The sequence below is a fragment of the Dermacentor albipictus genome, chromosome 1 (assembly GCF_038994185.2).
Source record: "Dermacentor albipictus isolate Rhodes 1998 colony chromosome 1, USDA_Dalb.pri_finalv2, whole genome shotgun sequence".
Taxonomy (NCBI): Eukaryota; Metazoa; Arthropoda; class Arachnida; order Ixodida; family Ixodidae; genus Dermacentor; species Dermacentor albipictus.
In genome coordinates this window covers 459,704,203-459,719,063 of record NC_091821.1, presented here as the reverse complement: position 1 = coordinate 459,719,063, position 14,861 = coordinate 459,704,203, and the positions used below count along the sequence as shown (strand labels likewise).

Here is a 14,861-nt window from a genome sequence, read left to right as displayed (position 1 = left end):
TTACGATGTTTGCATTCAGCCGCCGATTTCCGGCACCATGAAAGCAATTATTGCTTTACTCCAGCCCTTGCACCCTCACCTCCTTCGCGTCAAGGTCTTAGATGCGAACCAGAAGCATCCGCTGGGTGAAGATGCAGTGGCTCCATCACAACCACAAGCACCCTTAGAGGATCCGTTATAGGCAGGGGAGGGCGCAGTATGGAGACGCCGGTCGCATTGCGGCACAGCGGTACCGCGATCACCATGGTCGGAGCGGGGCTCATGCGCCCAGGCCACACGCAGCGAGCCTTGCACGGGGAGCCGTGATCAGTAAGCTGGTTCTCACTTGGTCTGGGCTCCGGACAGTAATGGTTGTCCATGTGCCCCGCACTGGGTGTCGTCTCTGAGAGACTCAGCTGGCCACTGACTGAATCCACGGCTCTAAGCCCACAATGTGGTTCCACGAGCATAACCCTTGCTTGTGTACTGCGTTTGCCGCTTCTGCAGAAGCTGAGGCAGACGAAGACGCACTCTCAGTCAAGGTGTAGGACTGGACCTATATGCCTCCACTAGTATAGACTAAATAGTTCTTGTCCTATATGTAGTAACCTGACTGATGGAGGTGCTGGGTAAACTGTTCCATGCAGCTGTGAGCAACAGGAAACTCCCAACTTAGATCGCGACACCTTCGACGTCGACCTTCGGCGCAGCCGGCAAAAACTGGGATTACCACCAGAACTGCACCCTCTCTCAGTAAAGTGTACAACCATGACAACCAGTTCAACGAGTAGCCAGACTGGAAAGACCACCACTTTGTCTGGTCCGTGGATTTTGAACACGCCACATACCCGAAGGTCGTTTTGCGGGGACGCCTTCGAGGGTGTGAAGGACTGGCTAGAGCAGAATAATCACGTTGCCAGCGTCAATGAATGGGACGACCACCGGAAGCTGCGATATATCTACTTTGCCCTCAAGGATTCGGCACGCATCTGGTTCGAAAACCATGAAGGTACGTTGGCGAGCTGGCAAGAGTTTTGCAGCTAGCTGTGCAATACCTGCGGAACTTCAGCCCGGAAGGAGCAAGCAGAACGTGCTACCAAAACGAGGAATCGAATACCAAATGAGATTGTCGCCATCTTCGTTGAGGACATGATGTGGCTGTTCCGGCGCTCTGATCCTGCAATGACATAGCAAAAGAAAGTAGGACGCAACCTACCAGGCACCGTAGCCAAATTCCTCAGCGATGCAACAACGATGGGGCGTATGCTACGGCAGCAGTCATCGCTGCACGAGTGCCCAGGGACCTTCCCATCTCTCTTGTCATCCATGGCCATCCCTGATTTGGTGACCTTAAGGGAGCTCGTGCGCAGTACTATACGTGAGGCGCTGCAACAAGTTCACGCAATGTCTCCTCAATGCCACGTGACTCCTTGAAGTTATGTAGTTCGAGAACGGGTCAGGCAGCTGGTACAAGCTGTTCGCACCATCAGTCACGGCTCCTGTCCTGACGTACGCGGAAGCCTTAAGATTTCCTATGCCGACAGTCCACTATCTGTGCCGCCCTCCCACGCAGCAGACGGTACAGCACTCCTGGAGCCCTCAGTACTTTTCGAGCCCTTTGCCTTCCGCAAGCCCAAGTATAAACGTGACACTCCTTCTGAAAAGGGGCGGGAGTCCTAGCTGTCAACTGTAGATTTGAGTTTTCTTCGTTCGGCCGCGTATTGAGGGCATACGCAAAGTACGTGAGCTATTGTCTCGAGAGTGTGACAGACGCTACATTCAGGGTGTCGTGTTTGTCCAATCTTCTGAAGGTATCGGTTGAGGTATGCCACACCCAGCCGTAATCGATGAATGAGCGTTTCCTGGCTTCTCCGCAACCGAAGTGGATGCCGGGACTGTAAGCGTGTAATCCAGGCGCTCTTGTCGATGTTCGGGGTTGTCCCAATGTTGCGCCGTAGAAGTTTTAAGGGAGGTATGGAGCAAGGCGTTAATGTCATACCGGGAAAAATGAATTTTTACAATAGTTCCGTCAGTGTGCGCCTGTTTTGCTTCTGCGTCAGCCTGTTCGTTTCCAGCTATTCCACAATGGCCAGGAATCCACTGCAGCACGATGGTATGTCCGGAATGAGACGCCTCAGCAAGCAGATACATGATGTAATAAACCAGGGGACTATATGCGGTTCTGTCACTCATATAATTGCTGATGAGTTGCAGTGCTGGGTTTGAGTCACAGAACAATGTCCACTTCTCGAGACTTTGTTGCAGTATGCAGCGAACTGCTTCTCGAACTCCGGTTAACTCAGCTGCTGTAGACGACGTCCTGTGTCCTATCTTGAACCGTTGTGCGATCCCCATTCCTGGCACAGTGTAGGCCGCCGCGGAAGAGGTCTGTGTCACAGAACCATCTGTAAAAATATGTTCGTAATATCTATACATGTAAGCAATGTATGATAGCGCGCAATGCTTGAGGCCAGCAAGCGGCATCTTCGACTTCTTCGTTATTCCAGGGATTGAGAGCCTCACCGTTGGCTTTGCCATCGTCCAGAGTGGAACTTCGGATATGCCATACGGTTCGAAGTCCGACGGCAATAAGTCTTGCTGTGACAACACGGCTTCTGAGTAGGCGGACACAGGCCGTACGCTTGTGACGTTCGTGAGTGGACGGTTCCTGTGTCTAGTCAGTACCTTTAGATGCACTCGCAATGGCTCATGTTGTAGATAAACTCGAGCTGGGCACGCACATGCCTCTGCAATAGTGCCCCAAGTAGACGCACATCGTGGTAGTCCTAGGGAAATTCTCAGTGCGCGAGCCTGAGCACTTTCAAGTGTGCGCACAGCAGTTGTACTAACCCGAGAAAGTACAGGCGCACTGTAGCGGAACAAAAAGTGCCTGGTAGAGCTGCAGAAGAGATGACTTGGATGGCCCCCATGATTTTGCAGACATATGTCGAATGATCTGAGTAAAGCTGTCTAGCTTTTTTCTTAATCCTGAAAAGTGCTTCGACCAAGATAAGTCACGGTCGATGATGACTCTGAGAAACTTGTAGTGGGTTACTGAAGGTATAATCTTCCCATCAATCATAACGGGGTAGCAGGCCAGGTTGACTTTCGTGTAAATGCCATGGTTGCACTTCTTTCCGGTGAGAGCTGCAGTCCGCGACTGTTTAGGTATGTCGACGTTATTGACACCGCACGCTGCAGCTTCGTTTGCACTTGTAAGCGCGTTAAGCTCGTGGTCCATATACAGATGTCGTCTGCATACACAGAGACCGAGACTGCGCCTGCGTGTTCTTTGACCAGTCCGATGAGAACGATATTAAATAAGGTTGGGCTCAATACACCTCCTTGAGGCACTCCACGATAGACGGGGTGGTTCTTTGTTTCCCCATCTGGAGTTGTCATGAATATCGTTCTCTCTTGAAGATAGCTGGCTATCCATTGATGCATACGTCCCCCGACGCCACATTCTTCTAGGGCATCTAAAATTGCATCATGTAGAACGTTGTCAAAAGCACCCTTGATATCTAAAAAGACAGCAGCCGTTAATCGACGGCGACGTTTCTGATGTTCAACAGTTGTTACTAGGTCAATGACGCTGTCGATTGACGACCTACCCTTTCGGAAACCTGTCATTGCGTCTGGATATATATTACGCTTCTCCAAAAACCACTCCAGGCGCGTCAAAACCATGCGTTCCATGGTTTTACCTATGCAAGTGGCAAGCGCCACAGGTCTGTAGGAAAGCATAGCATGGGGTGTCTTGCCTGGTTTCAATAATGCCACAATTTTGCTTGTCTTCCAATGTGTAGGCACAGTTCCCGAGGACCACGAGAGATTGTAAAAAGCCAGGAGCTCTTCAGTCGCTCGAGGGCCTAGATGGCGCAAGGTAGAAAAGGTAATGCCATCAGGACCAGGCGCACTTGAGTGTCTTGAGGAGGAAATCGCTGCACGTAGCTCTTGCAGCGTGAATGGGAGGTCCAGGCGATCGTCCATTGTTGGAGGAGCACACCTGAGCACTGAAGCTACCGATGCTGTAGATCCAGAGAGGTGTATGCAGAAATCTTCCGCGACTTCCTTCTCACTGCGCCCCTGGATGATAGCCAAAGCTCGGAAGGGACGTAGCTGTTGTGGAGGAGATGGTAGTGCTCGTACAACATGCCATATTGTGGACAACAATTTTCTTGGGTCCAGGCTGGTGCAAAATGACCTCCAACGTTGTCTGTCGAGCTTGTCTTTGAATTTTCTTTTGCACACGGCGTGACGTCCTCAAGTCTGATATCAATTTAGTTCGCCTGTATTTCCTCTCAGCGCGATGTCGGACTGCCCGCAGCTCTTCATATATAACGTCAACGGATGTTCTTGAATTTGAAGTTTCGATGATGCGTGTTGTTGCGTGCATTACTGCTCTAATGCGCTCTCCAATCTCTTTCGGTGAAATTACACAGTTGCAAGATTCTTCTAGCTTGTTCTGAAACGCATCCCAGTTAGTGCGTCGCGTATGAGAACTTGGAAGTCTTGTAAACCATCTCAGTTGTACATAAGTAGGTAGGTGATCACTGCCATACGTATTGGAGCCTACGTATACTTACGTAGGTGACGCGTTGCAGATGGGCGCATAGATTTCCTATGGAAGTAGCCCTAGAATATTTACACATTAATAATAGTGAACTCACCACCTGCTTGTCGTTCTTCCGCAATTTCTAAGCTAACGGACATCCTCTAATATCTGCAGTCATCGCTTTTATACTGCAAAAGCGCGATTTACTGATACAGCCTAATTTGTTATGCCTATTTAGAGTTCCTCTCGTGTTACTCTAAAGTGAGACATTGCATAAGTACAGTGCGCTGGCTTTCTTAGTAACTAGCAGCATGCAACGACACTATAAGGCGTTTGTGAAGATATAATCTCCTTAATTTTCATTAGAATGATAATATTATTAGCAGCATGGTTACCTGGCAGAACCATGTCTTGATAGTTGTAGTGAACCATGTAGTGATAGTGACGCTTCTGTCTTAAATGTAGCATGTTACCAATCAGCCGTAACCAAAAAAAAAAAGAATATTGGTGTTGATATGCTCGGGTAGAAAAAGCATCAATATGCGCGGCTACTCAATGCAACGGTAGCAACACACCACGGATTTGACACACCAAGAGGCCACATCGCAATCTAAAGTCTTCATTACCTTATACGGCTACCTAGGATGTAATAGCCTCATCTACTTGCATGCTTTTCGAGTGAACGTTAGAATGTTTACCAGGAAGTTCGCTTAACATTCTCACCGTCATTTTTAAGAGTTACGAATTTCCCATTACAACACGTGTGACGTCATTAATGAGCGCTGTTAGCGTTCGTAATTGATGTATGCCCGCGAGGCTGATTGGGTTGTTGGCATCGAATGCGAAAGTCAATGGCAGGCGTGATACATTTATTGAAAGCATTCATATGTGTGTTTCGTGGTCGTCCGCGTGTAGACGTCATAATTATACTCAACGACGAGTTACTAAGGCAATGACGAGTGCCCTATAGTATTCCGCTCCATGTATATACAAATTTCGTTAAGGAACCATCTCCGCACGAATTTAAAACAGATGTAAAAAACTTCATTTCATTTGAGTTATTCTTTCCTTAAGTGCCCTGAGTAATTGTGTAAGGAGTGGGGGGGGGACACAAACATGTCTGGATAATAATATAAAATGGGCGTAGCGTGTTTTGCAACAATATGATCCTTACACATCTTGTGCATAGTCGCTTTCATGAATTGGTCCGCACATATCGGATAAATTGTATTCGAAGCACAGCAATCTAAACGAAAACTTGGTCCAAATAAAACGATATCTCGTACATAAGAAAGGATTGAGAATGGGAACGGATTCACCTCGTAACACAATTTCTTCTTGCATATTTGCCGATGCGCCATATTCAGTTCATATGTTGGGGCCACAGTAATGTGGTCCTTAGTTATCACGAGAAAGATATGTTACTATAGGTATGTCAGATATATTTTGAATCAGTAGATACTGTTCTGCTACAGAGGACTTTATTTTCACAACACTGTTCATGTTAGCGTGGCAAATATGTTCCCACAACTAAAATAATGTATGAACTGAACAACGGGCTCTGTTGTTACTGCGTGCAATACTAGCTTCGCAGAAACTTCAGCAGCTTCAAAAACATATATGCTGCTCACTTCTCACTTTTTATTTGTTCGTGGCGCTCACAGTCCATTCAGTCAGGGAAGCAGGTGTTGAAAAAAAAAATGATCTGAGCGGCGAGGAAACAGGTGTCTTGTTTTCACAAAAATGCCAAAACAAACCAGCTCAGTCCCCGTATCATAGGTCGCACCTGCCGTACTCACCACTATGTATATGAAGAGCAGTAGATGTCCATAAACAGCCATCTAATTAGACTGCTACACGGAGTGAGCAAGTACCATGGCGTTGGTTCAGAACATTTTGTTAACTCTTTTGAACGTCGTTACAGTCGTAGTCTTTTTTGAATTACCAGACATGGTGCTATACAACACGTTGATACTGGAAAAAGAGTATGACTATATAATTGGTGAGTGTTGAACAAATATTTATCAATATTTACAAATATTTATCAAATTCAGCATGCTAAGCTTACGGACATTTGGTCTAAGTAACAAGGCGAAGATTACTACATTGTGGTATAACATCTTTTTACGTTCTATAAAACTTTCGCGGACATTAAACTGTACCTTAGATGAAGCGGCCAGACTGTACCTCCTATAATTTGTTTCCACTATTTTTGCAAGCTTTTGTAAGAACGTTTTTATGTAACCTTTCGCCAATAATGACCAAACAACGTATCATTTGCTTATTCACATTATGAGAGCCGGATATCTCTATTTTATAAGCTTCAACAAAGTATAAAATTCGGGTTCCATTGGTTCATGCACCATTTCTGTATCGTGTTCATAGCGCTATCAGATCTTGACGAATTATTTAAACAGTTATGGTCAAATACTGGTATATGCCTGCTATCTTGATCACCAAACTTGTGCGAGAGAATAAGGTAGTTTTTAGCATTTTATCACGGCACTTGTGACCCACCTTGAGTACTTAGGGGCTTTGACGCTGCGCGCCAAGCACGAAGATGCGGGGTAAAATCGCGGCAATAGCGGCTACATTTGGATGGGGCCAAATGGAGAAACGCCCGCACAACGTGCGTCGTGTGCGCCTTAGAGCACGCCAGGCCGACGAAATCAATCCGGAGTCCTCCATCCACTACGGCGTACCTCTTAATCACATCTCAGTCTGGCACTTAATCTTTTTTTTAAGTATGGCAAGTGTCCTCTTCCCGTGAGTTCGCTACAGTGAACAAGACTTCTTTCCGCAACTTATCTCGTAGAAGCTCTGTTTTAGTTTTGTCGAAATCCTTGAATTTAACGTCAGCATCCTCATTGGACATTCAGTGGTAGTTTTAATGCCAGTTGTGGAGACACGGGTTAACATTTTGAGGATAAATACACTAACCATAATGGAACAGGCAGCGATGTTTACAGTGGCGGCCCATGAAAACTACAATTCGCGTATCCATAAGTGCTTCTGTTGCACACAGCATCGTTGGCCACTCGTCCTTCGCAACACAGTATCCTCTAATGCGATTACCAGTCTCAGTATAGTTTATACATTCTTCGGTGTCTATCCATGCCTTTAACAGTTTTCTCAGCCTCCCCAATTAAAAAAAAGGTTGCATTTAAAAGTTTTCGGAGTGCGGTATCGTACCCGCGCCACAAGCATTCTGCCGCAGCAGCCTTATAGTATAGCGCACTGCTTTTGGACTCAACTAGGTGTGTGCCCAACTCCAATGAACCTCTTTTTGTCAAATTCGGTGGCTGGGGTAAGTGCCTCTGCTAAATGAAGAAAAAGATGCACGAATGCCCTCGGGGTATATCGATCTTAGACGAGCATCTTTTATGGTAATTCCGGTAACTGTATATGTGTCACATATAATGTGTCGCAGTTCAATGCAAAAAATAATTCCCAGAACACCTAAGCACTTGGCATGACTTATAAAAGCGAAAGCATTAATGTCCACTTGAACGGCGCTGGATGATCCCTCGTTTTATTGCGCTGCGAGTAATTTATCATATCTGCACGTGCTGCGCGAGCCAGGAAGGAGCAGCAGCCTGCGGTGCCAACGCGACACGCCACCGACGCCACGATTCCCATCGGGCGACGCGTCGCGGCGATGTTAGGCAACATCTGACGCGCTACGGCTGCAGAAGTTGTCCCCTTTCACCCGCTCTGCCAACGCCTCTTGTACGGCACAATGCCTATGCAAGGTCGATCCATATAGGTTGTGGACCTTCGGGCGAAAACGGTTCAGAGCCAATTGTGACCGACTTCAGCAAGCGTGGTTATGGATGCAACGATTGAAGCGCAAATATGTGAAGAGGGAACGAAAACTTGGGGAGAAAAGCGTTTTTTCTTAATGTAAGGCGACAGAGAGTTTAAGTCAGTCAAAGAAAATAACTTTCCTATTCAGCTGTATATACACGTGGCGAGGCATCAAAAAATATCTCTGTTTTATTCAAACATGAAGAAATACCTTTTTTGCGACGTCCGCTATAAAAGGGGTGCGCTGACACCGCTATCAATTGCAATGCAGCTGTTGAAGTCTGCAGGATGCCGCACTCGGAAAGTTCATCTGTTACAACACGTTGTCCTTACACGTTGTTGTGTCGTTTTGCTCGTGGGCGCTTCAATGAATTCTGGTGGCGGGGGTGCCTTCGTCGTTTCCTAACGTTTTCCGTCAAACGTAGCGAGTTAGGACCACCAGTAAAATTCCTTAATTTAGCTATTTTCGTGCGGCTGCGCAAGCCGATGGACGAGGCACCTGACAATGTGACCAGCACTCTAGACCTGAAGCTTTCATCGGCCTTCAATTAAGCGATATTCGCGGTGGCGTGCGCTTTCCATATCCATACGGCTGACCTTTTCCTGCATCGCTTTCGAGCTGATAGCTCGAAACGCCCAGCGAGTCCAATTGCCGGAATTCGAAAATTCAAATCTTATACCAGGCCTCCAAAACAAATTTCGCGCCTTTGAAAACAAAAATGACGCCACTTGTGCGGCGTCAAACAGGTGGCGCTGAGTCCCATGAACAGCCGCTGACTTGCCACATTTCGAACTTATGGTCTCCTATGGAAACTTCACTATCGGGTGCAATATTTCCCTTGGCCTGTGCACTTCGATTCCTGACGCCATGCGACCTTGCCCGACTGTCATATAATCTCATGGAGATGCTCCCAAGTAAGCCACGGTTGCAATGTCGAGGTTGTAATTGGAAATTTTGGTCCAAGTAGCGTGACGTCATAAAGGAGAGTGCACGGGCCTGTTATCTCTGAGGCATTGGCTCTGCTTCGTCGAGGGGGGCTCGAGCAGAGAGGGAGAGTGTCGTGGCGTCGCCGCGATGCCTTCTGCCCTCAATCGGGCAGCAGGTCTGTCCTTTCGCCCGCTCTGCTGTGTCGAAACGCGCTCGTGACGTGGCGTCGCACGCAACGGCAATGTCAGTTTTTGTGACGTTTCGCTGCAACGGACAACAAACGCCGGCTTTTTCGACCATTGGAGCATCTGACGCTTTCGCGTCAAAAGTAGACAAATGATTCGGTGCTACGTGTAGCTTTTGCAGTGACGCCGCTAAATGTGGCGGATTGTCCGGAGAGAATCGATAACTAGTCAGTAGTCGAGGTAAGCTAGATCAGTTTACAGTATTGGTAAAGACAAATGCATTTAACAAGGATGGCCACTACTATAGAGCCCAGCGGGCGAATTCACTGTAGCGCACCGAGCGGATGGTATTAACTCTTTCCGGTTTCAGTTTCCAACGTGCGCGTTTTGAACGCTACTTGGTACGCGCTAAGACGGCAGCGCTACATGGCGCCTTTCTTTTTTTTATTTCTTGTTTTTGCTGCTGCTGCTCAATCACGAGCGGCCTTATTGCGCAATCATTTACTTAATTAAAACGATTGCGAAAGATATTTACAAGCCTCCATCGAATCTTTGTCCCATGCAATTTCATAAAATGGACGCAAAACGCCTTTTAAATGAAGACATGTTTATTTCGCTCTATATAAATGCTCGTTCCGGACTTTTCGTGCGTTCATACAACGTTGTGGCACCAGGTAAGTAGCTGTAGTTGCCGTACGAAGCTAGACCGGATGGCATCAGCTGCAGAAGATAAATTACTTGCATGTGTCATTTTGGTATTTACACCCTATAGGAATGCTCCGTACACATTAGAAAGATGCGAAAGTTGTGAATGGGCGATATTCCAAACAAAAGCAATTCGCCTTTACATACATGGGCTCGAAAATACCCGACTCATTCGAAGCCGTACTATACATTATGAAGAAAACATCTGATTTCCAAGCATTTCTCCATTTCCGGGCATTACATTCTCCACTTTAAAGGACCCTGCACCAAGTCTGGCCATTTTGAGCTGACAAGCGTAGAGCATAGATTGCGGGTTAACGATCGTGTCTGCAAAGTATTACATCGCTACGCGCCGCGGAAAGTATGAAATTTCAAACCCAACGGCATTTTTCCTTCTCCTCGCGGCCGACGCGCTCCAAGCCGGGTGTTGACGTACTCGCGTTCTTGCGCCTACGTATTCATGTCCGCAGTGTGACGTCGCTAGTGCTGACACGTGAAATCGAGAATTATTCAAGACATCTGTTACCTGTGCGATCTCTTGCTTGAGTTAACGAATTGAAGTTTACAGAAATAATAAAACACACAAACAGAATGTCTGCGTATTCTTTGTTTCACTTAGCACCGAAGCCAGAGAGATGTACCTCCTCTTCATCTGCTTGTTCCCACGCTCATGTGGTCACGTGCGCAGGAACCGAAACTATGCCATTTTCTACCGTGTTGCAGCGCGTGATGATGCTCTGCGATCCGCTTGTTCTGCTGCAGTATTTGTGCAGCACTGAATTAAACCGCGAGTCATGTCTACTTGTGCACAGCGCTCAACATCGTGCGCTGCGTGATCGAGACAGCTTGCGCGCGACGCCGTCAGCGGAAATGCGTAGCGCAGAAAAAAAAGGGAGGAGAATAAAAAAGTGAACACGGCGCCTGTGACGATTTCGTCACGCGATGCTCGAAGTCCGGTATGAGAGAACGCAATAAAGGAATTGCGGAGGCTAGATGGGCGAGTAGAGAGAGTGTCTTGCTTGGCAGTTGAGCCCGCCTGCTGAAATCATGGGTTCGCGTCACTGAAATATTTGTGTCTCGGCTATTAATGAGCCGATTTCAAATGTTTTTGCGGTAGAGCGCCTCTAGAGGACACGTAACAACTTCCAGCGTATTGCCAAGATTTCCTATGGGGCCCGGTGAGGGGCCCTTCAAGAGCATAAATGCACGGGCTACTGCGCGTTTCCAAAACTTCTCGGCCTCAGCCGACGCGATAGGACGCTGTATAAACAGAGGTGGCCAAAACACAGGCTCTAAGCCAGACAGGCACGTACGCAGGATTTTATTTCAGGGGTGGGGGGCACCACTTCCATCATCATCATCATCATCAAGATCATCATCATCACCAGCCTGTTTTATGTCCACTGCAGGACGAAGGCCTCTCCCTGCGATCTCCAATTACCCGTGCCCTGCGCCAACCGATTCCATCTAGCACCCGCGAATTTGCTAATTTCATCGCTCCACCTAGTGTTTTGTCGTCCTCGATTGCGTTTCCCTTCTCTTGGTACCCATTCTGTAACCCATATGGTCCAACGGTTATCTAACCGGCGCTATACATGACCTGCACACCTACATTTTTCCTCTTGATGTCAATTAGAATATCGTCTATACCCGTTCGCTCTCTGATCCAAACCACTCTCTTTCTCTCTTAACGTTATGCCTAGCAATCTTCGTTCGATCGCTCTTTGCGTGGTCCTTAACTTGTTCTCAAGTCTCTGCCCCATATGCACTGGCAAATGCACTGGCAAATGCATTAATAATAATATAATATTTGGGGTTTTACGTGCCAAAACCACTTTCTGATTATGAGGCACGCCGTAGTGGAGGACTCCGGAAATTTTGACCACCTGGGGTTCTTTAACGTGCACCTAAATCTAAGCACACGGGTGTTTTCGCATTTCGCCCCCATCGAAATGCGGCCGCCGTGGCCGGGATTCGATCCCGCGACCTCGTGCTCAGCAGCCCAACACCATAGCCACTGAGCAACCACGGCGGGTTGGCAAATGCATTGGCACTGGACATATTGCACTGGCAAAATGCACTGATTGCACACCTTACTTTTCAAAAATAATGGTAAGCTTCCAGTCAGGAGCTGGCAATGTCTGCTGTATGCGATCCAACCTATTTTTATTCTTCTGTGAATTTCCTTCTCATGATCAGGGTTCCCTCTGATTAATTGACCTAGGTAAACGTACTCCTTAAATGTCTCTAGTGGCCGACTGGCCATCCTGATCTCTTGTTCCTTTGCCCGGCTAATTATCATTATCTTCATCTTCTGCATAATAATATTCAACCCCACTCTTACACTCTCTCTGTTAAGGTCTCCAATTATTTGTTGTAACTCGTCTGCATTGTTGTTGAATAGAACAATGTCATCGGCAAACCAAAGGTTGCTGAGATATTTGCCGTCGATCTTTACTCCTAAGCCTTCCCAGTTTAATAGCTTGAATTCTTTTAAGCACGTAGAAAATAGCTTTGGAGAAATTGTGTCTCCCTGTCTGACCCCTTTCTCTATAGGTATCTCCCTGCTTTTCTTGTGTAGAATTAGGGTAGCTGTAGATCGATATTCTAACGCGAAAAACGAGTCAGTAAGACGAGAAACTATTTACAGATTATATTTACAACGGTTGATGCGCTGACCGGTTAGATTCACAGCGTGAGCCCAGTTCGTTCGTCCTCCTCTTTTCTGGAATGATGGCGCCCTCGCACCTCGTTCAAACAAACAAATACCTCACGCATCTAGCGATATTTTCCAAGCTTTTTACGTAAGCGTTCTGTACTCCTTGATTACGTAGTGCCTCTACGATTGCTGGTATCTCTGCTGAATCAATCGCCTTTTCGTAATCTATATAAGCCACATAGAGAGGCTTATTGTACTCTGCAGATTTCGCGATAACATGATTGATGACATGGATGTGATCCATTGTAAAGTATCTCTTCCTGAAGCCAGCCTGTTCCCTTGGTTGACAAAATCCAGTGTCAACCTTATTCTATTGGAGATTATTTTGGTAAATATTTTATATAATACTGGGAGCAAGTTACTGGTCCCATAATTGTTCAATTCTTTAACGTCTCCTTTTTTTGTGAATTAGTATAATGTCTGCATTCTTCCAGTTTTCTGGGACCCTTGCAGTCGATAGACACTTCGTATAAAGAGCCGCCAGTTTTCCAAGCATTATGTCTCCTCCATCTTTGATTAAATCGACTGTTGTCCCACCTTATCCTCCCGCTCTTCATCGTTTCATGCCTTGCAGGGCCCTTCTTCTGACCTCATCGCTCGCTAGTTATAGGAGAGTTTCTCTATCCTGTTCATTACTGTTTCTATGTGAACTATCGTGACTCCTCTGGGTACTGTATACAGGTCAGCTTAGAATTTTTCCGCTGCTTTTACTGTATCTTGGAGATTGCTGATGATATTACCCTTCTTATCTATTAGTGCATACATCATGGTTTGTCCTAAGCCAGGTTTCTTTTTTACTGATTTCAGGCTGCGTTCATTTTTTACGGCTTCTTCAGTCTTTCTCATGTTATAGTTTCGAATATCAGTTATTTTCGCCTTGTTGATCAGTTTTGACAGTTCCGCGAATTGCGTAACGCTGTGCGGCCGCCAGTCCCATACAACCGCGTAGAGCGCAGGACTTTGCGATTCTAGACGTACTGCGCTCACCGCGAAAGGTTAGAAAAACACCCACATAAGCACAGCAGAGAAGTGGCTACGTGAGGCAGTTCGACCGATAACTGTAGAAGCATCATTCAAAACAATTGTTCGCCACTTCCGGCGGCGTTTTTTCTCTACTTCCTTTTTAAATAAAAAGATGCTGATCCATAAATATTCTCATAAACATCTTTTAACTTTTTATTATTCGCTTTTGCTTGCAGTTTGGTTGTTGCCTTGGCTCTCTCCCTTAGTAGATCGCATAATTTCTCAACTCCTTGCGATTTTTGTTTCTAGTTGCCAATTTTGCAGGAAAAGTGCTATACAGTTAGGGAAAAACAGACGACGTAACGGGCGACAGTCATCTTGCTTATGGGTTTAAGGGTTATTGCAGGGTTCCATGATGGACGCTCTTTCACATTATTTTATTTCCCACCTTATCTAACCCATATCACGTCTGTATGGTTCCGGACATCTGCCAGCGTCGCGGCGAGCCGTAAATCAAGGAAATAATGAAGCAAAGGGATAAGTTAAACGAAATTGGCGTTTTCTCCTGCCGCAACTCGTTCCATGAGAGTACAGGCGACCTGAGTAACAGCCGCATCCCTCTCCTGGTCCCAGGATCAGCCTAAACAAAGAAGGTTGAACTAACAAAAGCAACAGCTATGCGCGTGGCGGTTGAATAGATGGCGACAACTGAACGCATCTCGCGTTAATCACGCGGGTGCGGAATCTGCGAGAAAACTGTCCTTCACATTACAAGAGATGGCGATAACTACCGCCATCTAAAAGGAATGAGAGAGAGCGTAAACTTTAATTTCAAATCAGCAAGATTTGAGTCCGGCGTCTTTTAGTGGGTCTGGGCACCCGCCGCGGACGCGGTTCCGAGACCTTGTCTCGAAGCGGCTTCCTCGGCTCGCTGGACGGCCCAGAGTTGTGCTGTCAGGTCAGAGCTGAGCAGTGGGGTCATCCAGCGTGACTGGAGGCTGGCGGTGGAATAGACGG

General features: G+C 46.8%; 1 protein-coding gene across 1 annotated transcript in view; it reads left to right on the top strand.

The window, feature by feature from the left end:
* The first annotated feature begins 747 nt into the window (after positions 1-747).
* The window catches only part of LOC135902829 (uncharacterized), a 144,097-nt gene continuing 129,983 nt past the window's right edge, over positions 748-14,861 (top strand). Inside the window, exons 1-2 of the mRNA XM_070531346.1 lie at positions 748-988; positions 2,487-2,598. Coding sequence (XP_070387447.1) covers positions 748-988; positions 2,487-2,598 — 353 coding nt within the window. The remainder of the gene's footprint in view (positions 989-2,486; positions 2,599-14,861) is intronic.